Source organism: Frieseomelitta varia, unplaced genomic scaffold (genome assembly GCF_011392965.1).
Source record: "Frieseomelitta varia isolate USP_RPSP 00005682 unplaced genomic scaffold, Fvar_1.2 scaffold_24, whole genome shotgun sequence".
Classification (NCBI taxonomy): Eukaryota; Metazoa; Arthropoda; class Insecta; order Hymenoptera; family Apidae; genus Frieseomelitta; species Frieseomelitta varia.
Genome location: NW_025109968.1, coordinates 54023 through 76122, shown reverse-complemented (window position 1 = coordinate 76122; position 22100 = coordinate 54023). Strand labels below are relative to the sequence as shown.

At 35.9% G+C, this 22100-nt stretch overlaps 2 protein-coding genes across 11 annotated transcripts in view; one reads left to right on the top strand and one right to left on the bottom strand.

Annotated features, from left to right (window-relative positions):
* Nucleotides 1-331: 331 nt before the first annotated feature.
* LOC122527936 (kinesin light chain) lies at nucleotides 332-21705 on the top strand. Of its 10 annotated transcripts, none has more exons than XM_043652541.1 (9): nucleotides 332-679; nucleotides 815-914; nucleotides 5765-6131; nucleotides 6341-6506; nucleotides 6755-7470; nucleotides 8236-8439; nucleotides 8744-8863; nucleotides 9015-9136; nucleotides 12073-17579. In XM_043652541.1, the coding sequence occupies exons 3-9, from the start codon at nucleotides 5790-5792 to the stop codon at nucleotides 12149-12151; spliced, it is 1749 nt and encodes a 582-aa protein (XP_043508476.1). In that variant the 5' UTR covers nucleotides 332-679; nucleotides 815-914; nucleotides 5765-5789; the 3' UTR covers nucleotides 12152-17579. The 10 variants fall into 10 exon arrangements, 8 of the variants coding, with proteins under 8 accessions (XP_043508476.1, XP_043508472.1, XP_043508473.1 ...); XM_043652540.1 differs by lacking the exons at nucleotides 332-679; nucleotides 815-914 and adding exons at nucleotides 4443-4793; nucleotides 4887-5061; XM_043652537.1 differs by lacking the exons at nucleotides 332-679; nucleotides 815-914 and adding an exon at nucleotides 3380-3700 and having other exon boundaries at nucleotides 8747-8863.
* The window catches only part of LOC122527935 (protein sprint), a 28291-nt gene continuing 23259 nt past the window's right edge, over nucleotides 17069-22100 (bottom strand). Inside the window, exons 12-15 of the mRNA XM_043652535.1 lie at nucleotides 21069-21200; nucleotides 20373-20615; nucleotides 19923-20115; nucleotides 17069-19527 (exon numbers count right to left, since the gene is read on the bottom strand). Coding sequence (XP_043508470.1) covers nucleotides 19424-19527; nucleotides 19923-20115; nucleotides 20373-20615; nucleotides 21069-21200 — 672 coding nt within the window. The 3' untranslated portion in view covers nucleotides 17069-19423. The remainder of the gene's footprint in view (nucleotides 19528-19922; nucleotides 20116-20372; nucleotides 20616-21068; nucleotides 21201-22100) is intronic.

Here is a 22100-nt window from a genome sequence, read left to right as displayed (position 1 = left end):
AAAACAAATGACGATTATGTGAATAAACTGTACTTTAATTTATTCATTGCAATAACGTCGTATGTCACCATTGATTGTCATCATAAATACTAAATGTTTGCATAAGTTGTCTGCGTTTAGTTGAGGTTATGCATAAAACTTACTAAAGATATACATCGATTATCGCGTCAACTACAGACTTCCGTATCGATAGTTGTTTCATTCGATTTATCGATACCGAAAATCGTAACTGAAAGTATCGAATATATACTTATCGATAACAATTATTCTCGTATTTACTTAGATCGAAATATCCCTAGTTCCTAGTCCCTAGTCGCATTTTTACAATCGACTGACTGCCGACGTACGTTCTGGTATCAATTTGTCATCAATTTATTCGCTTTAAGCTACGTATTTCTTATTCGTTCGGATTTTACGGTAGTTCACAGCAAGAGTGAAAACTACGCTTAGCGCTCGTTTATTCGACATTCGAACTGTGAAATATGTGTTTACTATACTCTTGTTAACTCGTACTTGACTCACGCCATTTTAGTCTGTCACCAAACGTGCGGAAATAAAATTTAGTGCCTCTCTTCTCGTATTCCTCCTTGCCGGTGGAAACAATTTCTAAATAGAGTATTCGACAAACATTCCATCGTATCGCGAACGTCGTTTCACCGTGAATTCGTGACCAAAATTGGTGAGTGGAATTCGTTTTTTCCAACGTTATCGTTGCCATCGAATCGTTGTACATTGTCATTGCACCGACTGTAAAATATTGTAACAAACTGAACCCCTGAACTTACTTTTCCAATGTAAAAAAATTCTTTTCAAGGTTTATCTTCGACATACATATCGAGGCACTGTGCCCCTTATTAAGGAAGGGGGATGATACACTGAATAGAAAAGAATTCCTGCGTGGACCGTTCACAAGGGTAAGTTTTCGATTGTCATCAAATTTTCAAATATCAAATTTACATTCGTGGCCGTACAAATGGAGTATAATTGGACTGTTTGATTTTAAATCGCTACACCTTCGACAAGCGATCACAGACCGCAAAGCAAATGATTTTAACTCTGTGTCTGTAAGATTCTACGGAACCATGACAGAAAACCAGTGACCATGACGATGATTGTGATGATAATTATCCCTATTCTGATACATTTAGAAAGGAACGCGTTTCATTGGGTTTTCATTAATTCGTCGAAAGGAATCAAACTTCCGCTGTAATAATAAGAGATCAGTTAGCGATGTCATTATTCTGTTATGCATTCTATATGTACCGTTACATAAATGCATATAGATAAGCGAAGATTGACCACATATATTATGAAATATCAGATAACTGGAGATCGGTTTATAAAGAATGTCAATTTATTTTTAAGCTCAATCTTCTTGCTTATAAATATTCGTGATTTTCTCATTTATCCTGTGTACATTTGGTAGATATTTAATGATAAAGAAAATTGTACGAGTATTTGGTCGAATTTCTAACCTCTAAAATACTAGAAAACTCTGGAATGGTTCGAAGGAGTGGTTCAATTATTTGCGCGGATATTTCAAAGACTCGCATAATGGATTTCTTAATTAATGTTCCATAAATCACTGCGGTTCATTATACATGCGCGAAACTTGAGGCAAATATGCAATTGTTATGTGACATGAATCACAATCAGTGATTCAACCGTTATCCTTTACAAATATAGATCCTCAAGTGTTTCACTTTGTGATTACCATTTGTAGTTGAAAATTTCATTATGCTCACACTCGTACTGACCTCTTTTTATTATGCTTTTAAAAATACGATGCAAAATTTTTTTTTTCAAGTTATAAATTTTTAACTACGTGCATTAGTAAATGTAAAATATAATCTCGTTACTCAATTGTTTTTTTAATCAATTCTAAATTTTTATTTAAGAGAAATTAGTTTTTGTATTTTTGTTTTTGGAATAGGCATAGTGCTGCGTGATGTAAAATAACTACTTTAAACCTAATGTAATATATTGTTCACCTTCTTTTACATCAAAAGCTTACGCACGTGCTCTTTCCAATCCTTTTATCGATTTGTGTTACATATACAGCTTTTAGCGTAATATTCTTAAATCAATTGTGACAATATTATTTTTCTAGGCATTCTTTTTTATACTGCTATATTTTATTTGTTAATTTACTTACTTGTCTTTACTAATTTATTTCACATTTTTTTCAACATATCAATCGTTTTTATAATAGGAAAGGACAAATAAAATTTGTACAAGTGAGTGAATATTTAAAAAATCATTCACTTGATGATAAATCGAGAAAGTTTTTAAAACATTCTAATACGGTTAATCACGACACCATGCTCTCATCAGCAGGTTCGTCGCATTAAATTCGTGAAAGCAGTTTCATGTGTTGAGTAGATGCACTTCTACGAACGGGTGCGCACATGATATAGTACTTGTAATGTTCTGTCGTCATGCCGTGACTCATCGGCTACATCGTCGTTCTCTATTCCCCTTGAAGAGAAAGAAAGATTGCGAAAAATGTATGCATGTTTCTTGCACTCTGAAAGTCTCAAAATGTTCCGCAAACTTTAAACGAAATTCATTGCTTCAAAAATAATTATCACCGTTTCTCTGTATAGATATTCGTTTACATAATACGTATCTATCAATTGTTACTACGACACGCTTTTCATGCCTGTGCATTTTAATACTAGTCGCGAGGAGAAAAAAGCAATTTAAATCCAATAATTGATATTCTAAAATTCTATAATTGTTTTGAGCGATGGTCGTGGGAATTGCTTTTTTTCATCGTGCAGAAGTTGAAGATTATCAATTGGACGGAAATTTTTTACTTTTAAAAATAAATAAAAAGAACGTTTGATGTTAAATGTCAATGTATTTTAAGAAACACTTTACTTCTCTAAAAGTATATTTAACTATTATTATAAAATTAGTGACAACATGGCATAATAGTCTTACACTGTACTGTCCATTTTACTTTATAAAGTGATTCGAGCGGGAGAAATTATAAAAGGTGGACGCAGATAGGTGTCTCCGTGAAGTGTTAAGTGTCATACATGCGTAGCACCCTCTCATAGACGTTTCATTCATCGCACCCTTACGCACCCTCCGGTTATTCCTACTGACCGACTGACGTTTATTTGCGTATGTGGCCGTAGTGACGCTAAGCACGAAACTGTTCTTAACGTAGAAACGCATCATTCATTTTATTGTGCATACCTGGCGTGGACATGCCGGTGCCCATGCATGCACATCGTGCAGTTGTAGGAACACTCCTGAATTCTGCACGCATGCGCAAGCTTTCCATCCCCTTTCGTCCATCCTCCCCCCTCCCCTGGTTCTGTCGGTCTTTCGTGCAAGAGGGTGCGAAGCCAAACGTTAGCCCTCAGTAAAGAATTAAACGCGATTCCGCGAGGGTGCCCCCCTTTAGAAATCACATTGCGGAACACACTATAGTGTATATAGATATATATGTATATTGTACATATTCTATTTTTATACGGTTGAAAAAACGGGATAAATGACTTTTTTACAACAGATTCGATTGACTGAGAGTGACAATACGGTCGCGACTGTCCGCAAAGAAACGGCAGACAGATCGATATAGTAGAAAGTTAAATTTTTTTTGTATACGGATTAGGTAGGTCCAACAGAGTCCAACATTACCGATGGGTAGAACAGATATGTCAAAAACGCTGAACGCTTATAGAATGTGAGTAGTTCCTCCCCTACTTACGAATCCTTATACAATCCATTTTGATCGTTATCTATAATTTTTCCATTTTTTTTCTTTCCCACGAACACTATCCCCCGTCAAATATTCCTACATCGCTGCATTTCAACATAAATATACCAAGCTCTAATTGCCGCACACTTTCATTAGAAACTCCACGTACAATTCTTTTTTCTTTTTTTGTTCAATTTTTCCAGCAATACGATTGGATATACGCCAACAAGGAAATCTCTGCGATTGCATGCGCAGGCCACTGAAAATAATTCCCTTTGTAAACTGAGGCGCGTTCAGATGTCGCAATATGTCGATGAAGCAAAAAGTTGTATGAAAAATTTATCGTATGAGCCAAACTGATATCGAAAGTATTAAAGGTTAATTTTTCTTCGACATTAAAAAAATTTAGGAAAGTTAAGAAGTTCTCAGGAAACTAAGCTGATTTGACTTTTGAATGATTCATACTCGTTCCATTATATATTAACTGCAACATTCACTTTCCCTGTTAATATCCTCTAATGCAGGTTCCATAAAAAAATCAATGCATCGAGCCGAGACGTTCGTGCTTTTCTCACCACGCTTCCTAATCGCGCTTATATTGGAAAGTTCGATTCACGAAGATTATCATGCTGGCTGACTAAAAATGTTACCCATCCACGTTGTAAGTCCTTGGAGAAATCAATTGACCGGAAGTAGCCGTCAATGTCACGAGAGCGAAATAGTCTTACTCTAGCTGCATTTGTTGCGACGTTTCATTTGGAATGGATGAGGTCAAGGCTTGTTCGGAAGGACGATTGCACGAGGTCAAGGTTTACGGGTTTGGAAATCTGAAATCCTGACCTGGCCTCGATTACGTCAATAATTTCCTCTGTTCTTTCACCAAGTCTCTACTTCCGGCTCGTTTTTATCGATTGAGCGCGGCGTCACGATTTGCCTCTTTTCTCTCGAAATTTCACCATCTTCTTCTGCATATCTATATACATTCTGACGCATAAAAGAGCACGCCATGGTGGTCGCGTTTGCGCAGAACTACAGAGCCATCGATTTCGCTTGGGTTTTAACGCGTCCGTGACATGGGGTAAGTTTTCCATCGAAAACATCGCTCGCCCGCAATTGATTTTCGTCCCTAGTCGTGTCGTTGGTCGTTCATCTTGTACGAATATTCCTCCAGTTAATAGCAACTGTCTGCGTGACGGGCAAAGGGTTCTGGTTGTTTCCTCTTCTTCTTGGAAATTCACTTTTACTTGATACATTGGTGTCGCATAGAAGAAGTGCCTCGGCAATTGCGCCTGCGCGTATACACTAAACCATTGATTTCTGTGGATTTAACGTGGCCCTGACATGGGGTAAGTTTTTATTCGAATTAATTTTACGAGAATTGCGCGTTCGAGTGTCTCGAAACACGTTTGAAATCCTTGTGTTCAACGATCGGGCCACCGAGGCCGTGTATTTCTTTGAAAATAAAACCACTCTGTCGGAGGCTTAGGTTCGGAAATGTTCTTCGTACATACCAATGCCGGATACGTTTCAGTCTTGCCTCGACTGAAATACCTCGCGATGCCTATTTTTGATTGCGGTTAATTATTGGCGCGTAAAGCAAGTCGTTCCAAATACCGCTTACCTCTGCTTTACCTTTTTCTCGTTGCTTTCTGCCTTGGCCACGGGAACCAAAAAGTTACGCAAAATTCAATTATCGCTGCGCAGATCATTTTCGATGTATTTTACAATAACTGATGTATTTTGTCAATAACTAATGTTAATATGTTAATTGTGAAAATGACTTTACATCCTATTATACAGCTTCTTCTTAACACTGTAGAACAGAAAATACGTTTAGAAACCAACAAACAATTTTTCTTAAATACATTATACGAAAACAATATTTTACTAGAAAAGATCACTGAAAATAGTCCAAAATGTATCATGTATAGAATTTCCGTGAAAAATAAAAAAAATTGGTTCTAGTATTAATTAAAAACAAATACTTCAACGCGAATTAAAATAATATTTGAAAATTTTTGTTGTTAATTCTGTTTTTTCAATTTTTAGCAAAAAAATAGAAAATATTGGTAGAATGACGGCCATGACGCAGGAAGAAATTATGGCTGGTGCCAGAATTGTGGCCCAGGGTCTGGAAGCCCTCCGCGTTGAGCACGGGGGACTTCTGCAAGCCCTACAGACCCAGGACGCACCAGTCGCAAGAGATAAAGCCAGCTTGTTGTCAAAGAATATTGAGATGATAGAGTTGGGCCTGGGTGAGGCACAGGTCATGATGGCTCTTGCGAACCACCTACAAATGGTAGAGGCTGAGAAACAAAAACTTAGGACGCAAGTGAGAAGGTTGTGCCAAGAGAACGCCTGGTTGAGAGATGAATTGGCTGGAACGCAGCAAAAATTACAAGCCAGTCAGCAAGCAGTAAGTAATTAAATGTAAAAATGCCTGCACGTGACAAATGACTTGATAATTTACGATAAGAAATTATAGAAAAATTATATTGTCAGAAGATTGCAAATTTATATAAAGATGTCCGTTGATTAGGACATTATCACTCGAGCTTATATTATATAAATTATATACAGAAAATTCCTTTATGAAACTGAAACATGTGTGCCTCATTTTACCAGCTAGTCCAGTTGGAAGAACAGAAGAAACATTTAGATTTTATGGAGAGTATAAAGCAATACGATCCTGATCCTTCTGCTGATGACGAGAATGCTAAAGATCGGCCACCGGATGATCCTGTGGTCGATCTATTCCCTGACGATGATGCGGACGACCGAAACAGTAAGTGTACGTTCACTTTCTCTGTCTCTCTTTGCCAAGCATCTCTTCTTCTTAAGTCTGTGTGAATAACACTAGGAATTTTACTGAAACTGTCTTCTAATTTTCTCTATTAGATTCGAAGATACTTCAGCTATAAGAGATCAAGGTAGCTCCGTCCGATGTTGCCTTATCGCTTTAGTAAGATTTTGCATTCGCACAGGCTTAAGCTACTGATAAGAATCACTTTTTGCAATGTTCGCCATTTTCTATTGCAGCCATTTTACCAACACCGCCTTCGCAATTTGCACAACAAGTAAACGCTGGATATGAGATACCTGCGCGCTTGCGTACGCTGCATAATTTGGTTATACAGTACGCAAGCCAAGGTCGTTATGAGGTGGCTGTCCCTTTGTGTAAGCAAGCGTTGGAAGATTTGGAAAAAACTTCTGGTCACGACCATCCCGATGTCGCCACGATGTTGAACATCCTTGCTTTAGTATATAGAGACCAAAATAAATATAAAGAAGCAGCAAATTTATTGAACGACGCCTTAGCTATTCGTGAAAAAACACTGGGTGAAAATCACCCTGCAGTCGCTGCTACGTTGAACAATTTGGCTGTTTTATATGGAAAGCGGGGCAAATACAAAGAAGCTGAGCCGTTGTGTAAACGCGCTCTTGATATCCGAGAGAAGGTTCTCGGACGTGATCACCCTGACGTCGCGAAGCAGTTGAATAACCTCGCGTTGCTTTGCCAGAATCAGGGTAAATACGAAGAGGTGGAACGCTATTACTTGCGAGCACTAGAGATCTACGAAGGCAAACTTGGACCGGACGATCCTAATGTTGCGAAAACGAAAAACAATCTGGCATCGTGTTACTTGAAACAAGGAAAGTACAAGGATGCGGAAGTTTTGTACAAACAAGTATTGACCAGAGCACACGAGAAAGAGTTTGGTGCTATAGCCGGCGACAACAAGCCAATCTGGCAGGTGAGAATACTATCCGTGTTTTTAATTCTTAGAAGCCTGAAGCTTGGTCCCGTGCCGGGGTCATTTCTGACTCACACGGATATTCCACTAATCATATTTAGATCGCCCGAGCGATTCACCGATACTGTACTAACACAGAGTGACGGTCGCTCGAGACCGAGGTCCTCACCGATATTGTAACAACACAGTGACAGACAACCGACTCATATAGGAACATGTAGGAGCATATAGGAACAAATAATAATCACATGAATAGACAATAATAATGTTATAATATCTTGCATTTCGGGTTCAGCGTCACTATTTGATATACTTTCGTTGTCTGATGATAGTTCGCTGTCAGGAACGTCTTGTGCATATTGAGCGAAAGAAGACAAAGAAATATTGCTCGTTGGCAATGAGGACATTGCGCCAACAAATGGAAACAATAAATAGAAATACCGGAAAAAAGTAATAAAAAGAACAAAAATAATAATTGCTTCGATTTGCTGCACACGTCTTTCCTCCTCAGAGCGTTACGAAATTGATTTCTTTGTCTTCGTCGCTTCGACACTTTGGCGGACGTGTTAGCCACTTGGCGTTCGTGTGTTAGTGCGATCAAGTTTCAGCTACTAACACAAGCAGCTCCTGTCACTGTGTGCGTTATTGTATTCGAGTAGCTCTCAACACAGGTCAAAAATGACTCCGGCACGGTAGACGGGGGGGTTAAGAATGGTATTTGAGACGTAAGTGCCTGTAACATTATGGAAAACGGTTTTGTATCAGGTTGCTGAAGAAAGGGAAGAGAATAAACATAGAAATAAAGAGAATGCTCCATACGGAGAATACGGAGGTTGGCACAAAGCTGCTAAAGTGGATTCACCTACAGTCACGACTACTCTAAAGAATCTTGGTGCACTGTATCGAAGACAAGGAAAATACGAGGCAGCGGAAACTTTAGAAGATTGCGCTCTCAGATCACGAAAAGAGGTAAGTTGAGTAATTACTTGGACATGAAACGTATTACAACTAAACGTAAATAGTTTTATTTTTACTGTATTAGTAGACTATAAGTAGTACAGTGAAAGGGGTTGAAAAAAAAATATGAAAAAGTATAAACAAAATTTGCACGATGTGGACACTAAATTAGATGGATATATTGCTCTTTAATATATTGCATGAAAATGACTTAGAACCGATGATTGTACCATTAAAAAAACGTTGCAATTATTTAGAAATTATTAAGAAAAAACTGTAGGCATTTGTTACTTAAGTTGTTTCGTTTAATTTGAAGCAGACATTGGAGTTCGTGAAGCAAGGGAAAGTCGCGCAAATTTTAGGGGAAGAAAAAGGATCGACGAGACGCGGCTCGCGATCCAGCTTGGCAAACAGCGAACACGAACAACATGACGAGGTAAGTTGTGTCGGATACAAGAAAGAAATATTTTAGTTGCACTGCATGCTGTAGCACATTAGTCGTCTACTATCCTTTTCTTCTTTCTTTTTGTTCTTTTTTCGTTATCCGGCCCGTTCTGATGAATTGGCGACACGACACACAATCACAGGGCTCGCTGCCGCTGGTACAAAGGGCGCTACATGAAGGACAGTCCGGCCACAACGACGCTAGTCCTAACAAACCCGGTTTTAAAAACAAGATCTTCCAAGCTTTCGGGATTCATTCTTCCACGTAGGATATTCTTCGTTTGTAGTATTGCCTCGTTCGATTTATGCCCGGTTGCACGGTGATTTTCGGTGTATGTCGCATCGAAAAGTCTATATTTCTAGAACGAAGATGAATTTAAAAGATGCGTCTGTTTGGGAGAAGTTATATTTAGGTATCCGTTTTTAAATTTCACGATAGTGTAACACGCTGAGGAATTCGCGATCTTTTGCAAACTGTCTTGAACAATTCCTCTCAAATGCAAGCATTTATAGGAATTTATACATTTTTTGGACATAGGTACGGGCCTTTGACAATTTTTTGGGCATTTTGATATACTGCTTTTCTCGCAGCCAGATATCTCCTAATTGACAATGACGACAGCACATCATAACTGCACATTCTTTTACTATACGAGTATTTCCATAATTGTTCGTTACTATTTCCATTTGCTTCTCTTTTCTTATCTGAAGTATCACGTAGAAAAACCATACAGTCTTTTATAAATCACTTCCACTTGTAAGCTGTGATAACGATGCCCTTTCATTAATTTCTCTACGTCTTGTTTTCGTCGAATTTTGGTTTTCAAGTGAAATATCGAGGATATTTTTTTAAAAGAAAGAAAAAACCGATAGGTGCTTTCTACGAAGCATTTTATTTTTTACCACATTGCATTATTTGTCTGTAATTATTATTATTATTATTATTAACCGTTTGAAACTTTTTACGCTTTTATTATACACAATCATATAGAAAGCAATTAGGATAAATCAATAAGCTTCCAGAGACAATATTATTCATAATGAAATTACACGCGTTGATCGTTTCACGTGTTTAGAACGATAAAACAATTTTTTATGCTCGAGCTATATTTTTTCTTGTAAGCCAGACCATTGTGAAACACGCACACGAATTACAAAGTAGTCAATACTAGCAGCGGCTTTTGCTTAACTATATAGCTCAGTATAGATTTGCAAAGGTGATGATTTCATGATGATCAATGTGCAGAGAAGTTTAATAATCTATCTAACAATTTGCAGTTCAACGATGCGAAGAATTGTTTTCTGTAACAGGTTGTCCTTGCGATACTCTCGTATAGTTTTTAAATTTTTAACATCAGAGAAGACAATTCTCTTCAGATCCCCGGGATGACTCGAGTCATCGCTTTACATCAATTTACATTCGCTTCTTTATTCTACTATAATTAACATGAGTTTAATCTTACGTATTTTCCTCATTCTTTATAAAGAAAAGAAACATTTCATCTGGCGTAGGATCACATTTGATCCTATATTTTTAACACGATGTGAGGTGTCTCGAAGTTTCTTCAATGTTTTTAACATTTCTCTTCGAAAAGTATTACGTACTTGTTAAGGATGCAATTCGTGTTGTATGTATTTATTTACATATATATGTATGTTTTTATTTTAAAACTATTCTCATTTGTGTAGCAAATGATTATTATGTTAAATTATTATGACTATTATATTATATTTAAAAAAAATAGATCTCAAGAGCATGCGTTTAAGAAAAAGACTTTCTTGTTCGGGACACCTTGTATCCCATTTTTTTTATCTCTCTTTATTAATCTCTAACTGCGTTCTAAACGTCGAATCTTTCTATTCAGATGTGAAAGAAGGATAAACGAATAAAAATGTCCTGTTATCATTCGATTGTATGTGGTACAATATTTTCTGAACTTCGTCGATTAGCTATTACGAAAGCTGGATTATTTAATATAAGTAGTGCCTTGAGACTTCAACGAGTGAATGAATAAATTATTTTTTAACTGAACATGGTTGTTCCTGGTTGTCACTCGATTATGTGTATGGGTTTCTCGTGTACCATGGAGTTATAATCCTTATCACATTCTGTGTCACACTCTCTTTCTCTCTCTCTCTCTCTCTTTGTGTGTTTCCCTTTTATTTGTTACATAGTCAATCCCATATGTAGGGGACACCACCCTTGTATGAAATCAAGAATGCGTACATGGTTTGCATTATTAATATGTCCTCGCACGTCATTTGTGTTTTTTTTTTTAACCACCATTGTTATCAGTCGTTTTTCGATATCTGCGTTGTCGTTTTGTTTCGCTTTGATTTGAGTACTCTGCGGGCCGGGACTTAGATAAAAGGATGTCACTTCTGGAGTACGATTTACCGGTCTGGACATCAAAATACCGGGACGAAACTAGACCGGGTCTCTGTAGCAGGTGCGTATTCGTAGATTTTGTAGAACCATTTTTAATCAATTTATTTTTTGTTTTATTTTACTTTCCATTCCTGACGTTTTGTATTGATGCACAGACAAGTTTTTGTCGTTATTAATTTTTTTTTTTGTATCATTAGCTGTATCATCATTGTTCTCACCACTTTTTCCCCCTGTTTTTTTTTTCTCATACGTAATGCCGCAGTGCAGACGAGTTTATGTTTTTTTTAATTGTGACGGGATCATGATCGAGAAGTCATCATTCCGTGTCCTGGCGATTAATTACTGCTCTCCTTATATAAAACCTTTAGCTAGCATGGGAAAATGTATCATTTGGCTTGTGTATATACTCTCGGAACCATCCCTTCCTCTCCTCTCCCCCCTTGTACGAGCAGTAATTGATTATTATTGTAAATGTCATGTTGACACTTGATATGTCGAATTTTTGGCTTACCATGGTACATACGATTAATGTCATATTTTTTTTCAGCTTCTGTAACAATTTTCTCAGAATTTCATGCAGATCTTGTGTCTTTGATTAGAACGTTTGTTTATTTTTTCAAGTTAGTTTTTAATTTTCAATCAATAGCGATCATTCGAAAGTTTCCCCGAGTCTTTTGACATTCCATTGATCTAGACTTCATAGACGTCGAATGAGAATAAAGTTGCATTTTGAAGGCACGAGATCCTTGGGATATTTTTTTTTTTCCTTCAAACTGATATCTTTAGAAAACCGTCGTACTCTTCTGTTTCAGGACCGGAAGTATTACGTTCGTGCGCAATAAAGGGATACCCTGTAAGAGAGCTATACGCGAAACGATAACGCCAGGATGATAAAAAAAAAAAAAGAAAGAAAAAAACGGGCTCTGCATTGTTTAATCGAAACATTGACTGACGTCCGTTCTATCTGAATCGTTTAACGTGTAACAGCACATTCCAGCTGCTTTTCTCAATCAATCAGACGCACCGTAAAAAACAGAAGTACTCCATGTTGCTGCTCGTGCTCGATACACGGGAATTACGGCTTCGTGCATTCTAGCGACTGACCTGTTTTTGGAATAGAAAAGAAAACGGAAAAAAGAAAAGGAGAAATGAACAGAATGTTCGCAAGGCGAATTGGTCTATCCCGCTTCGTACGTGTATCTGAATCAAAAATCCGAATTCAAGCTAATCATACTTTTTTTTTGTTTTGTTTCTCTTACGTTCTACATATTTTTGATCTTCTCGAATGGCAGAAGAGATTCATCGCAGTGAAGCTACGTTGACCTAACGGAAAGTAAGAAAAATCGCCGACGTTACCCGATTCTTTCCTCGCATTGTACAGGAAAAAAAAAAAAGAAACGACGAACGAGTTTTCTTCTCATTATACGTCCATACTTGCATCTATATGCATCTAATCAGGCCGTACACGCGTATACATATCCCTTTCACGGATCACTATATCATACCGAAGACTACGTGTAATCATTCCACGAGCTGTGTTGCTTCTTTGGATCGAGACGCGCTCGGATAGACTGAAGAAGAAAAAAAAAAAAAAAAGGCAGTCACATTTAAACATAGGGGGAACATTTGTATGTCGCTTAGCATTATTGAATGTATTCTTACAAACACACCACCCACGGATATACAAACACGAGAACACACACACATACACCACGTGCACGTTAGAATAAATATATTCATCGTCATATTAACGATTGTAACAAGATAAAAAGGGAGAGAACCGCGCGTTTCCCTTTACCTTTCGTGTCTCAGAGTTCAATTGTGCAAATGATAATGTATAAATGGTAGTGGAGAGGTCCAATCTGCCCGGCGACGTTTGATTTCTCTGTCTTATATTTATAAATAATTGTACGCTGAAGTACTTATACGTCATACATTATGTCATACGTACTCACAGATATTTAATTTATTCATTATAAAGTTTGATTCGTTGTTTGAACGACGACGTTAATGCAGACATGATGGATATTATACGTTGTATTATAAGCTCGTGATTGTTTAAATTATTTCGAAGCGGAGCGAGTGTGGGAAATTTGTTATCGTTCTTCTTGTTTCTTTTCAATTTTACAAGAACGCATGGAACGAGGATTTCTTCTTGTAGCAAAATTTATAAAATTAACGCGCTTTGAACATCGTTATTGCCATTTAAAGCCAAAAATCATATGACCGGCTGTGAATTGAAAAAAAAAAAATCTGAGCCTGAGAAATCCTTTAATCGTTGAGCAGTTACGACGACGATAGAATGATAATCGTTTGAATTAGTCGAGTCCTTACGGTACACGTACTTGAGCTTTGTTTAAAGACCTCACGTTTTCGTTTTCGAACGAAATATCGCATTCAGCATCAATTTTATGCAACACATGTGTCACTTGTAAACTCTTTTAATTGCGAAACCAGTTGCTACAATGGCTGATCGTTGTACCACTCTGTTACATTCAGTCGCTATAGTAATTGTAGTCTATTCTATAGCCACTCGGTGAACAGAATTACACGAACAAGCATGGAAATCATTATCGCGAGTGTTTAACAATCAATGCATATTGTAATTGCAAATACAACGCAAAGTAATTATTATAGTTGCCGATGGAAAGCAACTTTAATCAGTTATACATACATAGAAAATGTTACGGCAGATAAAGTAGCGAATGTAATCTATCACGCGACGTATTTTCATCACTGCATGGTGACAACGAACGAAATAATCTCGCAGAAAGTTATTGATTAATTATTATTGTATTATTATAATACTTATTGCATCAAAATAACGTATTAAATTGAAGAAAAAAAAGAGCAACTTTCGCGCGGTGGCCGCTTGCTTGTTACAAGCACTTGCTTTGAAGTCTTGCTTGTTTACAAGACTCTATTCGCATATATGCGAGCGTTGAATAACTAAGAGAAAATTAAAAAAAAATTTTTCGAAATAGAAGAAGTTTTCGCAGAAGCTTTATTAACGTGAGTTCTATTGGACTGGCCTAGTTCAAAAGATTTACGATTACACCTTGGATATCTTGGTGTACAGGAATCATTTACAGTCGTAGCGACGATATGGTTTTATGATTTCGTGCAATTTTCCAATCATTCTTTTCTTTTTTCTTTTTTTTTTTACTCGAGGCTACGGAATACGACCTTGGTGTTCAATCCTGCGTTCATCGACGATGATTATTAATCGTTTCTTCAAATGATCGTTCGTTCCCTCTCTGTCATTAATTATTCATTCTCGTAGTACGTCATTTTTTTCATTTAAGTTTTCATGTGTGCTCTCATTGCCTCGGAAACGAACATGCATTTATTGAACATACGCTACCATATAATGCGCCTGAGAGCTTGAAGGCCTAGGGTTAGTCGTTTTTACTCAGCTTTGGATTTTTATTTATTTCTTCGTTCTTCACGATTGCCCTTAACACTGCACGGCGTAGCGTACTCGAAGAATAATTCTTTTTTCACAGTTCAGCAGCTGGATTTTAACTGGTATTTTTAAGTGCAATCCGCGTGCAATCGAATTAAGATTTCTCTATGTAAACTTGCACTACTATGTGTATTTATACATTTGTCTTAATTCTTATTCTTTGCTTAAACTTTACGCACTTATTTGTACGAAATCTGTAATCTGAATGTTTAATTGTTAAGCATTAATTTTAAGCTAAAACTTTTTTAATTCTGGTAATTTATTTTTAGATCTTATTCGGCAAAAATCTTGTATATAGTGAGCGGCAAAAGACACGTGTAAATTTTTAATCGCTTTTATTCACGATTTTTAATCCTCGTTAAATACTTTTTAATAATTTTATTCTTTTGGAACAAAAGGGATTATCGTAGTTTCTTAAGGAAATTTATTTTTTGAGTGAATTTCAAATGGGTTGTAGATCAACGTTAATCGATGATCTACTTCATAGTCGAGCTATAGTTGTGATAATATTAGGAATAAAGTTTTTTCGTCCCCCACTTATCGTCGAAAGTAGTCGCTTTATTTTGTAAATTGTTTAAGGTATTGCAGCTCTCAGGTGCAAGTACTGTTATTTAAATAATATGTAAGTTTTGATTTATAATAAATATTTCCACTTGTAATCCTTGTTCGTATGTCTCCTTCGCGTGGAAAGCATCCGAGTGTTCCTTATCGTATAATGAATTCCAAAAGATTAAGCATTTGAATAACATTATTATTATTGTATTCGTGTTTTGGAATTTTATTAAAATTTCGTTGGTAACAGACCCTCGTTTATTTTTTTCTTTTTTTTTTCTCTTGGTTCTGTATCTTCTACTCTTCGTTTCTCCCTCATGTAGTTTTCAAACATTGCATTTTTTCATAGTGTCGAGCTTGTTCAACTTTATCAATTTCTTATTTATCAAAAGTAATAATAGATAAAGAATTTCATATTAAAAAATATAAAAATCCTTTTTCTGTTTTTCTCATTAAGTCGTGTAACTTTGATTGACAAACAATTAAAAAATGAAGGATACATTTCACAAGGAGGATTTATTAATAATCTTATTATGGAAATAACTTTTATGAATAGAATTTTAACATGAAATTCTTCGTTCATTCCGTTTATTAATCGTAATTACTGCAAATCTAGGAAAAGAAGAAATTTTTATAAAATTAATACGAAATTCTTCATCCTTACTTAGAGTAATTATTTCTATTTGCACTGTGTGCCTTTGTACTCTAATATTAAAATAAAGAGAACTTGTAAGTATAAATAGAACTATTCTTTATGGAGTTTCTTGTTCTTTTTATTCTTACAAGTTTCTTTTGCATAATTTACTATTAGAGCATACAAATAGGAACAGGTATACTAATATGTAGATAGTTATGCTTAATTTTTGATTTTAGTAGAAATTCACTAATCTAATCATTTGTAGCTCAGATTACGCTACTTCATACAATAATATCACAAGCTGATAAGATTGGTCGGTTATTTATAACATCACAAACGGAGCTATAAATACCGATAGTCTGTTCACCGATAATGTTTCGTCCATCATCTTGATTGCCAGACGGCACAAATGCGCGCTCTTATAAATACCAAATGAAAGATTTCGATGCAAATGTAACACACATTTGCATCGTCGGTGCTATTGTTAACTTCGTAATCATCTTCTTCTCCTGGTACAAATCTATTTCTTTAATCACGCGATCGTTACACTCGCAGAACACTGCAAAAACAAAAAACGAATGAAATGAGAAACAAGACAATAGTGAGCATAATTTTCGCTGCGTACGAGATTTTATTACATAATTATTCGTGAGACTGCATCAGCCATTTGTTCCATCCACTGTTTCGAATTATAGAAAAGTTTTTATTGAGCATAGTGTTACACGTTACAATAAGTAATGATAATCAATAATCGTAATAAAGAATGAGAATAATCGATAATCAATGATATTACCTTATCTGTTCTTTCTTTTTTTTTTTTTCTCTCTCTTTTCTTCTTTTCAACAAGTAGAAACTATCACGTGAAAAGTTACATTTATAAAAGGGTAATAGACAGACAGACAGACAGACAGGTAGAACATAGAGATGGAGAGAGAGAAAACGGTACCCTTTTACAAACTTCTGATTTGTATCGGCTTGACTAGCATATTAGAAGCATTAACGTTACAAGTTAATCGTAATCAATTAGATTCGATGAGAGGGGTTGTGTGGTGGGGAGGGAGAGAAGGGGTCGAAAGCACGTTTAATGCGAAGAGGGGAGGGGGCGGGATATTATTAATTACGACATTACAGGTATTAAAAATTCGCTTCGTAATAAATTAGATACGACATATAAAGGAGAAATTTATACATTTATAAATCGCTAAGTAATTATTATTGTTACACGTACTCGTCGAGGGGCTACACATACACCGTGTTACTTCTCATCCTTTTCTTTTTTCCATCTTTTCTTTCCCCCCCTTTTTTTTTTGCCCGTTTCCTCGTTAAGAGACAATAATAACAATTGCAAGGCTGATTTGTACGAGAGTTTCATAGTAGTAAAATATTCGCTCCACGACTTACCCTCCCAACCCTTATATCTCAACCTCCGTGCAAACCTCCAAAAACACACACACACACACCGCAACGTGTGACGAAGAACTCTTGCTTTCGTTATTCGATTGTTCATTTCTGGAGAGAGAGAGTGAGAGTGTGAGAGAGATAGATAGAGAGTGAGATTAATTAGTTCCACAGCCTTTTATAATAATATTTAGGTGAGCAAATCAGCCTGGCAGATTCGGAGAAAGGAAGAAGCGACACGCGCGCTTGTACACACACGCGACACACACACAAAAAAAAAGGAAACATCCGACGAATGATAGTAAAATATTGTGTACAACTTCCCAATAAATATACGACGTTCGCCTAAAAGTACAGATTGCTTGTTATAATCCGCCAACGTCTCGCCGAGAAAGTACTTAAAATAGAGTCTAAACTAGTCTTTCGTGCTCCTAAGTCTAATGTTAAATTTGTAATCGAAAGGGATATTTCCCTCGCTGATGATTTTTACTCGGTTATACTTTAGGCTTGAATCACCCCTGACAAAGATCATCCAAAATATCTCTAACTTCCTTCGCATGCGCATAAGTAATTCATTCGAGATGAAAATTGATTTTTTTCACAATGTTGTTAAAACATAGAATGCAATGAAAGACACACAAACGAACGATTAATTTTAAATATTAATACTAGAACAATCAAGCCTGTCAATACGATGAATTTCAGGTTTAAAAGATTGAAAGTAATATTGGTTTCTGTTTAGATTGATATTGATTGTATGGACATACTTATTTTAATTGTAATGATTTATACGTGAAATATGTAGAATTCCAGTGTCAGAATAGCATCGTCAATCGTTTAAAAGTACTTGAAATTTAAAATACGTTAAAAATATTTTTTAAAAGGGGAATCGAATAATTTCATCTACCTAAGGAAACATTACAGAGATATTTGGTTGCTCCATTTCAGTGACTTCATCCCATAAAAAATGTATATTGTTTTTTCGTCTGAACGTAGGTTTCGAGATTGAAGGACGCGTTTACAAAAGGTCCAGAACCTTGCATTCCTTTTCGTGAAGAATTTTTTAATTTTCTCCAATTCGAAACCTACGTTCGTCGACGAGACTTAATCGGTAGCTTTATTATCGAAGTGTTTCGCAAAATATCAGAATACTGAGTAATACACGATCCTTCTTCATCTCGTTTCATTCGCGCGTTCGCGAATAAGAAGCGGTCGTTCGGCGGAAATTTGTTCAGTGCCGATAAATCGATCATCCCATCCGATTCGATGCTCTAGCACCTGCCTGTTAATACATCGACTGCCACGATTACTGATGAATACCACTGGAAGAAATATTACAGACAACGTAATGATACATGCTACAAAATGAAAACTGCTCTTCTATTGTATTGTTATCGTAATACATTATTTTAGAAAAATTAAATACCCCATAGGAAAAACGCATGAATTTTGCGCGGCAGTCAACGTGTTAAAAAGCGACCAATCAAATTATTGACGATCGTAGTAATTTTAAACGTTCGATATAAAGGAGAATATAGATCTAGATTAACACTACAACGACCGGCTGCCAGTCAGGAATGACTTTCACAAAGAGGCGGCGCATTTCGTTAAAATAATTTACAACCGTTAAAAATCACTTGACGTTATATATAATCGTCGATCATTAAATGCTGAAACTTACATGACGCCACAGTCACGTCACCGATTACTAAACGCTAAAAATTACATGACGCTACACCGATCCTCATAGTGTTAACACGATTTGCAAATAAAAAATGCAAGATTCAATAATCGTTTCTCTTAAATTAAACTTTGGTCGCTTTCAAGGGAATCTTTTTTTTTTTTTCCTTTTCTTGTGTTCTGTTTACGTCGATCGAAAGCTGTCTACGTCTGGCAGTGTTGAAATATATATCCTAAGAGTTACAATTACCGAGGAGGTTTTTGTGCTCGAGATTAGAAAAAAATTCAGTAGTTTATTGCGAAATCCATTATGAGTCTAAAAGTGCGAAGAAGTGTGGCGATTGGAAGGGAAACACGGTGCTAGCAATGAAACTAACAAGAGCAAAGAACAGGTGCTTCAAACTCGTTAGTTTCGTCGTTCGTCCTAAGATTAAGAACTGGTCTTCGGCCAGGCGATCTTCGCGTCAATCCTCTTGTAAGCGAAAAGGCAGTGAGAGAGCTCTTGTGGACATTCGTGGTCACCGAGTAAGGTTTCTATAGTAGAGATTAATTAAATTATACACATGATATCTCTTCGACCTGTACCATCGTGATAGCACAGGTTAGTAAATGGTAGTTTAATTAATTCTATTTTTTTTTTTAATCGTTCAATGCTGTAATTGTGTAGTTGCTTTTTAATCATTTTTCAGCTACTCAGCTAATTTCTTAAGTATATAGTTCTTAATAACTTATTCTTTGTGTATCCTTTGTTATTAACTTGTACTTTTCATTAAACAAATTGTAGACAAATTCGTTTAGAAAAATTTGTATAAATTCTGATATTTTCAAAATTAATAAGAGATTAATAAGAATCTAATCTATTGCTATCTAAAATTATTAAGGAATAAAATTTCTCATGTTTGCATAATTTTGATGAAATGAATTTTTACCTTCCCCTTGCACCAGTTTGAACAGTCCATAGTCCTGGGGGTTAGTGCACCTGATCTTATGCGCGAGGATGCGACAAATCTCTCTGGTGTTCATATTTGGTCGTACAGGCAACGTTCTGGTGTTCAGGGATCCGTGCAGTTCATCTGGCACTAAGATTCGTAGTACGGATGAACAGTCTGGTGTTCCACAAACCTGAAACATTCGAATAATATCTTCTAAACATATTCTACATTAATTTGATACTAGTAACATAATCGTCTATTAATATTAAATTGACAAACGATTACTTATAATACATTAATATATTTTTTAAATCTAAAGAACACTAACATTTTGTACTTGAAAATGATATTAATTGTTAATATAATATGTACGTTGATATAATTTAAAAAATGATTGAAATTGTATTGTATGATGCTTCAGAGACCAGCATCAGCGAAGTCACTTACATTTAAAGTGGACATCGTTCCCTGGCTGGACTTGAACATCTTCAAAACGTGAACAGCGCTAGACAAGGTTGTCAGATAATATCCCCCTTCGCCAGTGAGAAGAGAGGGATGAAGCAGGCCCCACATGTACTCAGCCTCCACCTCAGCGCCCACAACCTTGCCACGAACCAACACCCAAACTAGAAGAGGAAGAAGGTCGTCGGCGCCTAGCGTTATGAATTTACCGGAATTTGCGTGTTTCACCTGGAAAAAAGTTACTCTGGATAAGAAATATTATAACAAACGTTTAAACTCTGAATCACTTCGTATGAAGATTACACAGAGACAATGCTAATTTGCATCTAGATTTGCTTGAAAAGGGGAAACAAATACCCCCAGTTTTACAAAACCAAGGGCCTAACTAACGTTGCAATTAGACTATAGATTTTCATGTACCTGTGAGAAATTTGATTTCGTTGCAAAAATTGCACAGTATTGTAACGTTTACTTTAGATTATGTTTTTTAAGACATGAATTTGCATAAATCAATATTTGTTGAAATTTTCAAAGCTTCTCTCATATTCTTCATATGTAGTGTGGTTCAAAAAATTAACTTCAGAATCATTGAAGGGAATTTTATTGCAAGGGATCGTATTTAAATTAAAGGAATTTAAAAAGAAAATGACAAACTTAAGACGAGACTGTAACACGACTTACAGAATTGAAGATCGCCGAAATGGCCCCGAGAAGGTGCTCCAACTTGTCCAGAGGTGAATCCGCCTTTTGAAGTCGATCGATGTATTTGAGGATCAGCTCCAAACTGGCTTCCGATGGGGGTATGATCTTTGGCTGTAAACAAGAATATTAGCAATGTTAATTGATTTCACTTTCAAGTTTAATTTTACTAATGATACTTTAAATTGTAATTTACTTTAAGAATCTGAGGCCTTTTAGCTATAAATCTTCTAGATTCTGATTGTTCTAGTCTATAATAGAATAAATTAGGTACATTGAAATTATCTCATATATAAGTAAGAGTAGTTAGAGAAAAGATCACTATTTTGAAAATTTGCAACACCAAAGTCAAAGCTTACTTTTTCTCTCTTCAGATCAAAAAATAAATCAAAATAAATAAAATTATTCTTCTCAATCTTTACTTTGGTCTTTTATTCAACTCTCGAAAAGAGAACAGATATTTTCTACTTAAGTTAGGTGGAACTTCGATTTTCCAACAAATCCAAAGAATAGAATATTTAGTATGTATGTAAATCAAATTGCTTAGAGTCCGTTTCTTTATCTGAATATAAAATTCATGTTATCTACAATTCAACTCGAGTAATTAAAGATTAAAATCCAAAAAGAGAAAAATCAAATTTCCACTAAACTGCAGCAACTATGATCGTAGAAAATAATTGGAATAGTCTCTTTAAATCGTTCTTGCTATTAGACCGATTATTCTTGAACGACCATAAGAATCAACTGTATCGAAACTGCCTCAGATTCATCAGACTATAATCATCATCGAACGATGAAATTCTGAACGTGTTATTATCTACGTATAACTTCAATCAACTCGCTACAGACTAAGATCCACAAAGAAAAAAATATAAGAATAAAATTTTCGCCTCAAGAAAATTCAGCAATTAACTAAATATTCAAATCCAACTCGACCAACTAAAAATTGAAATCTAGAAGTGATAAAACAAAACTGTAGCATCTACAATCGTAGAGAATAATGATTAGAACAGG

Coding starts and splice junctions, on each gene's coding strand:
- LOC122527936 (XM_043652536.1), top strand. CDS start 3,657: ATGGGTAGAACAGATATGTCAAAAACGCTGAACGCTTATAGAAT. Junction 6,132..6,340: donor TACAAGCCAGTCAGCAAGCA/GTAAGTAATTAA, acceptor TCATTTTACCAG/CTAGTCCAGTTGGAAGAACA. Junction 6,507..6,754: donor GGACGACCGAAACAGTAAGT/GTACGTTCACTT, acceptor TTTCTATTGCAG/CCATTTTACCAACACCGCCT.